The sequence below is a fragment of the Prunus mume genome, linkage group LG2, assembly GCF_029339155.1.
Source record: "Prunus mume cultivar Tortuosa linkage group LG2, ASM2933915v1, whole genome shotgun sequence".
NCBI lineage: Eukaryota > Viridiplantae > Streptophyta > Magnoliopsida > Rosales > Rosaceae > Prunus > Prunus mume.
The window spans coordinates 30,525,489-30,533,890 of NC_142699.1; the positions used below are offsets into that span (position 1 = coordinate 30,525,489).

The 8,402-nt window shown below is 37.6% G+C and overlaps 1 protein-coding gene across 1 annotated transcript; it reads right to left on the reverse strand.

Moving 5' to 3' along the window:
* Positions 1-6,711: 6,711 nt before the first annotated feature.
* Positions 6,712-8,177, reverse strand: LOC103323621 (putative WRKY transcription factor 11). Its single transcript, XM_089046307.1, has 3 exons — positions 7,523-8,177; positions 7,302-7,427; positions 6,712-7,174 (listed from the first exon to the last, which is right to left on the reverse strand). Exons 1-3 carry the CDS (start codon positions 8,086-8,088, stop codon positions 7,015-7,017), a joined length of 852 nt encoding a protein of 283 aa, XP_088902433.1. The 5' UTR covers positions 8,089-8,177; the 3' UTR covers positions 6,712-7,014.
* Positions 8,178-8,402: the final 225 nt, after the last annotated feature.

Below are 8,402 nucleotides of genomic sequence, written 5' to 3' on the forward strand. Positions count from 1 at the left end.
TCTTCTGTTTTTACACTTTTTTTCCGTGTAAATTATTACATTTTATACGAATTATGCCTTTTCTTTTATAGAAGCTGCCTGCCTGCCACACCCAGTTTCGTATTGTTTGATATATAATGTAGAAAAAGCGTATTAGTAAGCCATTAATGTGATTAAAAAAACAGCCACGGTAGTAATTCATAATTGGTTTTTTTATTATTATAAATAAATAAATAATAAAAACTGGGTAGATTTGAATGAAAAATTTAGTAGCTGGCTAGATTGATTATCTTGTGTCATGATCATGAAGTACAGTTTGCTTGCTTAAGATCCAAAACAAATAATATAGATAGGTGCAGTGCAGAGAGAGACTGCAGAAAGCTGGTGAAATCACATGATCCATCTCATTAAAGCTACTATTTATTGAATTTTATATAGGGCAAAGCCAAAGCCAGCATCACATGTGTATGCTGCTTTCTGCTTGCTTGCTGCAGATCAACTATATATTTCATACCACCAACAACGTTGCTTCAACGAATTGAAAGCAGAACTGAAATGGAATCTTGAAGTCACTGGCCAACAAATTTGAAGAAATTGAACCACAGCACCGGGCCTTTGTTTGGGCCTTTGTTTGGGCCTTTGTGTTGGACGTATATTTTAGAGGCACCACTGCACTGCTTTTAGCCCTTCCAAAGAGTTGGCAAACAATGCTATCAACTATCATAGGCTTATAGATGCTTTTGACCCATCTAAAACCCTACCTCATTGAGGTTTGCCAAGAAGATTACTCTCAACAAGTCTCGCCTCTTGTGATTACACATCAAAATTCATAACAAACTACAAATATAACATATTTCTATAAAGTTGTAAAACCAAACGGGTACATGCATGGGGCAAGGGAAGTAAACTGACTGATAGAGGCTTGCAAATGCAATATCCTCAAACTGATAGAGGCTTGCAAATGCAATATCCACAAACTGATAGAGGCTTGTAAATGCAATGTGCACAGACAGAATTTCGGCCTACACTCGTGCCTTGTAGTTCTGCAGGCGTCTGTCTCCAAAATACAACTATCAACAATTTGAAATTCGGGCCCTTGAATTTTGAACTCTGGCGAACTGTATTTGTTCTTTCTCTCTCAATTAGTGAGTGATTTCATGCGTGATGATTCAGTCCTACTTCTGTAATATGGTTGGCTATGACCTCTAGATAACCTTTCATGAGCAGTTGCAATTGCTGTAAAAAGATAGGTTTAATATGATTTTTGAATGTAATCATCAAAGCCCAAAAGCCCTGTAGAAATGTGACTCAAATTTCTGCCAATTTTGTCGTGTGACCAAATATGCAAAAATATAAGGGCTCAAATTTCTGCCAGTTTCGTCATGAGACAAAATCTGCAGAAATGTGAGGACTCAGGGTTCTGCCTATTTTGTCTTGAGACCAAAACTACAGAAAAATGCTTTTATTGAATTTGGGCCAAAAGTCAATGCTCAAGGCCCAAGCTATGAGCCTAATTGCAGCCAACCCAAGTCCAATCCATTTTAATAATAGAAATGGACTAAAGCTTATAAAGTGTGTTAAGTTCTTGTGCTCAACCAACGGGGGACTAAGACAAGCACTAGTTTTCTATTCAAACTCCAATAATACTCCACATTTGAATAGAAAATAAGTGTAAAGACCTAAGAGAGAAAATCATATGAGAATTGCATCGAGAGAGGTGTCTTTTGGACTTGAACCTACCCTAGTGAAGACTTATCGGGTTTACAAGATGATGTAGTGAATATGTAATCTTAAACTGTTCACCCTAGGAGTAAACTAAGACAATAAGTCACACAAATCAAAACCGAAGCCGAGCCAACGATGCATTAAACCAACGCCTTCGAATCACTGAGAAATTGGTGTAGGTTGGTTCGATTTCACCGAGAAAATTGGTGGCGGCGTTGATGGGGAAACTAGTAGAGAGAGAGAGAGAGAGAGAGAGAGAGAGAGAGGCGTGGAATGAACTAGCTTTGGCTAGATCTTGTCACGCCCCGAACCCGGGTCGGTGGAAACCCCGCTCCCGGTGCGTGAGAAAGTAAAATAAAATAAAAAGAAGCCGAAACATGAATTTAAAATAAACTTCTCTTATAAAAATATATCCAAAATCTTACAACTTTACAATAAATAAATAAAGCTCTATCACTCTCATCTAATTCAGCCTCAACCGATTTAGTCCTTGTCTTGCCCACTAATTCATTTGAAAATTTAAACGGGATGAGGGATGATCAACCACCGCTCAATGAGTAGATTATGTAATATGCCAGTCAAGCAATGCCATTTTACACACTCTAAAAAATATCATGAAAAAATACACTAATCCAGATCATATCACATCATCCCTTCATATCTCGGATATCCTTCATAGCATATAACCAACCATGTGACCCCTATTGGCCTTACTGCTCTATGTCCCCGTATGGTACATCTATTCCTCAAATACCCCAACATTAAAGTTCTCATGTTCTATGAATAATACATACTTCACAAATATTCATATCAATATATAGTGTGAAAGATTGCTCCAAAATTAGATATGCTTGACTTGAAATAGAGATATATTTGTAAATAGAACAAATCCACGATAATTCATGGTTTTCATATTTTATCACAAAATAAGAACTTCAAGAACACGTTACATAAACCACTCACCTCGATAATGAGAGCCCTTAAAATGAATTAGCAAGACAACCCATCTACCTAGCTTTATACTATCACCCAAACCAAGCTCCCTAGCTCAACCCATCTACCTAGCATGTACTATCACCCAAACCAAGCTCCAAGAGTTTCATCACCGCTCTTTCTCATTCTTTCTAATTTCTCATGTTTTGAAACTATAAGGTTATGCTCCTATTTATAGTGTTTATAGGGATATGATAAACTTCAATATTAAAAGGATAAGAACATCCAAGTTTATCCAAAAGATAAGTATCTTAACAAGATAAGATCATCTAATTTTATCCAAAAGATAAATATCTTAAAAAGATAATATCATCTAAGTTTATCCAAAAGATAAATATTCTTCTTTTATCCATTTAAAATACGGGTCTTCACAGATCTAGCCATGAGGCAACAACGGCGACGGAGGGAGGAGGAGAGAGGAGAAGAAGAGATTTAGAGAGAGAGAGAGAGAGGACAAGGAGAAACGCTAAGAAGAGACGGAGGGAGAATGACATATAGAGTTACAGAGGGTGTGGAAAGAGTGAGTGAGAGAGTGACCACTGATGAATGATGAAGATGAGTAGGTTAGGTTAAGATTATAAGTTTTAACCCTAACTATTTTAATATGAATAATGCTACTATTATCACATTTGTATACCACATTCTCATACCACCTTATGTAGCAGATGAGGTGGACAACATATCAATTAAAATTAATTTAACGTTTTCTTATCTTTTATGATTTATTGACACTTTTTAATTGATATGATTGTCCACTTCATCTGCAACATAAGGTGATATGAAAATGTGGGATATAAATGTGGTAAGTGTAGCATTACTCTTTTAATATATTTATAAAAAAATTCTTTAAGAAGCCCTTTTTTTTAATTTTTTGTGTGTGTGTGTGTGATCGTTTTAAGAAGCCTTTAATATACTAGTTTTGTAATTATTACACAAGAACTCAAGTTGGTCTCGTGTTGTGATGGGAAGTTTTAAAGGGTGGTGGAGGTTAGAGTTTAGATTCCTCTTGGCTCTCCAACCTTTAAATTTTCAGGTATTTATATGCGACTTATTTGGTTTAGGTGAATTGGCAGTCATTAGATTCTGGAATCGTGAACTGGACCAGTTAGGTAGATTTGATCCGGTTCACCACTGAAATTTATATTAAAGAGATAAAAAAATTAACCGGATTGATCAATCTGGTTTGGCCGGTTCACTGTTCACAAATGCCCAATCCCTAGTTTAGACTATTGCTTGTAATTTTTTTTTATTACAAAAAAATCCAATAAAGTTATGAATTCAAAAGTTTCGAGAAAATTATTTTTGTCCAAGTAATACATGAATATTTGTATTTTTTAGGAGAAAAATTTGAGTTTAGCCCCATATGCATTGGAGATGGTCTAAGGTCGATAGGTTTTTAAACTTAAATTTATTTTAATTCCAACAAATAAGATATAGAGTCAATATGTATAAATTAAAAAATTACTCTATTGCATCTACACAAATATATAAAACCACAACTTCATCATTGTTGGTGAAAACATTTGACAATTATATTAAAAGTTATACAAAATATATATTGAAGGTTAAAATAATAAAATAAAGCAAGTTAACTTCTCAAATTTATCAAACGGTTTGGCATTATTTATTTCATAGAAGCTAAAGGTTGTCTAACTACAAATTTGACCCTTTTGTTGTTGTTGTGAGATTTGACCCTCCTTGTGATGAGAGAGACGTAAATTGGTCTAGACTTTTCGCCCTACCATAACGTTTGCTTTATATTTTCAATTTTTTCTTACTTCTAGATACTCATCCTTATTTTCTCATATAAGTAAATCATTGTTCTCATCTCATGTATATATTTGTAAGTTTCTAATCTATTATGACCACTGCAGACACATTGGAGCGTTACTGGTATTAACTCGGCTATTATGACCACTGCAGACACATTGGATAACACTCGTAATCCAATCCGAGCATATAGGCATGGGGATGATCATGTAAATGCGTCACCTTTTGACATGGGAACTGGTCACATCAATTCAAATAAAGCATTTGATCCTGGTTTGATTTAGGGTAATGATTTTTCACTCTAATTTTATCCACTTACACTCCTTTTTTAGTTATAAAATGGAGTGGGGAAATCACAACTCTTGATTTATGATGCGACAATACAAGATTATGTTAATTTGTTATGTTCTTTGAGTTATAACCAAAGATGAACTCCGGAAAATAACTTCATCAAAAGTCAATAGTAGTTGCTCCAGTCCATCTTCAGATGTTAATTGTCCATCAATTATATCCCAATATAATGATACACTAACATTTTTCATGTACTACCGGCCTCATCTTCCAAAATGATGTTTGTCTCTTTTACTTTTACTTTGTTATGGTTCTGCATTTTTAATGTAAGTTTTGGTTAAGAGGGTTTTTGTAGTTCTATGGATTTCTAAATGTGAAGTTTGTAATTACGTACGTTACCTGCTTGACTTATATTTCCTACTCTTTCATCTTTTCCTCAGTGAATTCAAGTATTTTTTATCCAGCAAAAAGATATCTATTTTTCTTGTACTCCTAAAAAATAGATGTTATCCAACTAAAGGACATACTAGTTGTTTGTTCTACCTTAGAAAATTCATCCAGCAGCGGCTCGGGGTTGGCTGTGGGATTATTTTCGTGTTGTTTGCGTAGGTGTGCCACCAGAGGCAGAGGCACACTCATATGGGCCAAACAAGAAATCCACAAGAAAGCCCAAGTCCTTGACCATATGAAGTGGCAAAGTCCAGTAGCCAAAGTATATTTCAGCGTGGGCCCTATTGACCAGCCAAATATCCTAAAATCATACACTAACTCATTCTCAAAAGAATTAGAATTATTATTATAATTATATATTGCCTTCTTGTGTAAATCAATAAACCTAAGCCTTTTTTCTCTTTTCTTAGGTCAGAAACACGACCAGACCAGCCAGTTACTTGTGAGCTTTTTTTTCTTCTCAAATTCTAATTATATTATCAAGTTTTATTTTTATTTTTAATTTCTATTGATTTTAATGGGTCTTTCAATTTGTGTAGATTACCAAAAGGAAAAAGCTTCGGAGATATTTAGTAAATCGTTATTCAACTCCAAGTATGTATTTGTCTATCCCACAAACCAATGTCATTTAATCCACTCAAGAATTTAGTTGTTCATATAGTTGGTTTTTTTGCTATGTTCAGATCTGCTTTTGGGGGAGGGGTCGTGGGTGGTTTGGAGATAATGGAAGATGACAAGGGCAAGTGGGTGACGAGGGAGGATAGGATGGGGTGGGGTGGGGTGGGGCGGCGGAAGCAAAGGCAGCGGAAATTAGAGTTTTCCAGGTGATGAAGACAATGGAGGATGCATATGCGGGCAATTGATCCAATGCCTAAGGTTTTAATATAATTATGCTGACGTGGTATAATTTTAACAATAAGATTATTTTAAATGCGTATAAGTGCACCAATGCTAAATATAGAGACTCGAGATCTTTACTTTAATTTAATCTAAACTATGAATAGCGAGGATTCAAACTTGGATGCAGAGTAAGGAACACATTCGCTTTAGTTAACTTGGTTAAGTCATGTATGCATAATCAACTTCATTTATAATTGAAACAACAAACCGTATCGACCTGCCACGCATTCGCAAACATCACATTACCTACCTTAACGTTGGTCCCTCCCAAGTCATAAGTCATAAAACCAAACTTTGATCACTGCTCAAAACCCCATCATTTCATAATATCATACAACTGATTGACTTTTGGATACCACAACACACAAACAGCAAAACCCACATCTCACAGTCAACGAACACACCCAAACATGCGTTAGCTGGCGTGGGCCCACCCACGAATAACTCCATTGACTTTCTGCACATAACACGACATCAAAATTAAACAAAAACAGAAGATTATTATTCTAACGCGCACCTCACACCCCACTCTTTTTGACTTTTTGCGCGTGCAACCAAAGATTTGAACCAGAAGAATCTAATTCTCCATCCACCAACAATAAATTTCGTATCAAAAGATTTGATTAAATTGAATAAATAAATTCAATATATCTAATATTCAAAAGTACCAACAAAATTATATTCCATTTCCTTCTTTCACTTTCACTTTCACCCTTCTTTCTTTCATAATTTACATCGAACCACTCCCATTCCCATTACACCGTATATTTGATTTTGACATTGGATATTTTTTCCCTTTGACTTTCTGCTCCGGCACACTAACATCCCTTGCAGTGCCACAGCCACTTTGACACGGGGCGCTTTCAACGGTCATGATGGACGCAACATGTGGACCGGATTTCAGGTTCACTGGAAAACAAGGCCCACAGAACCGGCTGTGATGGAAGGGTGAGGGTGACGGTGCTCGCCTTCGTAAGTAACGACGAGCATAGTGGGGTCGTCTTGTGCTCTCTCCACGTGTTTCCTCGCTGGACACCCTCTCACGCTGCTACACTTATAATACCCTCTGCAAACAAAAAAGCAAATAAAATATAATTAATAAAAGGAAAAAAGAACATTGAGATCTGTGTTTGACTTTGACTTTGAAAACTTCAACCCGATGTGCGGCTCAGATTAAAAGAGTAGAATAATACCTCGGGTAAGGCGAGCCCTTGATCGGCTTTTGACCATACTTTCTCCAGGAGAATTCATCCGAAGGTATATCGGCGATTTTTGAACTAATCGCCGGCACTCTAATCGTCCTCCTAACCTTGGACTTCCTGCAAATAATTGAAATTAATTTAATTTAATTTAATATATAAAAAAATTCAAAGAATAATAAAAATCTTGAGCTGAAAATGCACAAAATCAGTACCTTCTTTTAGAGCAATGGCAGCGGGACGACGACGTTTTAGCTGCAACGTCGTTATCGTGGCACCGTTTCCGGTGAGATTGGGAGAGAGGAGGTTTCCCGGCTGAGAAAGCCGGCGCCGGTGGCGCGAGAATTGACGAGATGGCTTTACCGTTCGAAACGCTGCCGTCTCCGATTGTGATGGAGGACAAAAACGACGACGTCGTGGAGATTGGCGGGGATAGAGTGAGAGAGTCGTCGTTGTTGGACTTAGGGACAGAAAAAGCACTCGAGGTTGTCTGAGGCTTGGGTTGGACCGGTTGGACCGGGGTGGAGGATTGATTGGCCGGTCCGCGGCGGAACCGAGCGTGACCGGTCCGGTTCAAGACGGAGATGAGCTGCTTAAACTTGGAGACGGTTAAGTCAGTGATTTCTCGGCAGTCGAGGGGGGTTTGGGTTTGGGTTTGGGATGGGTTTTGATTCGATAGGACGCGGATCAGGTGGTCCATGCTCTGCAAGCCGGCGGAGGCTGCTTCTTCCATGGCCGTCCGATCGTCCATCCTTGAGAACCCGACGAGATCAATAGCCATTGATGCTGGCTTGGCTTTGAAGAGAGAGAGAATCAAGGGAGGCTTAAAGAGAGGAGGATGGGTTTCGAATTGGGGGAGACTGAGAGGAGGGAGTGGGGGGGTTATAAAAGAAATGGAAAGTGGGTGTAAAAGTCAAAGGTTTGATCCAACGGTGGAGATTGGTTTGGATTTTTTTCTTCTAAATTTAATTTTGCATGGCACATGATGACATGAAGATAAAATAGGAGCTATTAAGGTCTAAAGGAGCTGGTGATGGGCCCCACAGTCTGGCAAAGGGGTTTCTGCCTGTAAACGCACTGACTGGCTTTTTCAAT

Bases quoted from the DNA above. Each gene is read 5' to 3' on its own strand.
- LOC103323621 (XM_089046307.1), bottom strand. From the start codon at position 8,088: ATGGCTATTGATCTCGTCGGGTTCTCAAGGATGGACGATCGGACGGCC. The intron at 7,428-7,522 runs GTACTGATTTTG...AATTATTTGCAG, and splicing joins TGCCATTGCTCTAAAAGAAG to GAAGTCCAAGGTTAGGAGGA. The intron at 7,175-7,301 runs GTATTATTCTAC...TTTTGTTTGCAG, and splicing joins AAGGGCTCGCCTTACCCGAG to AGGGTATTATAAGTGTAGCA.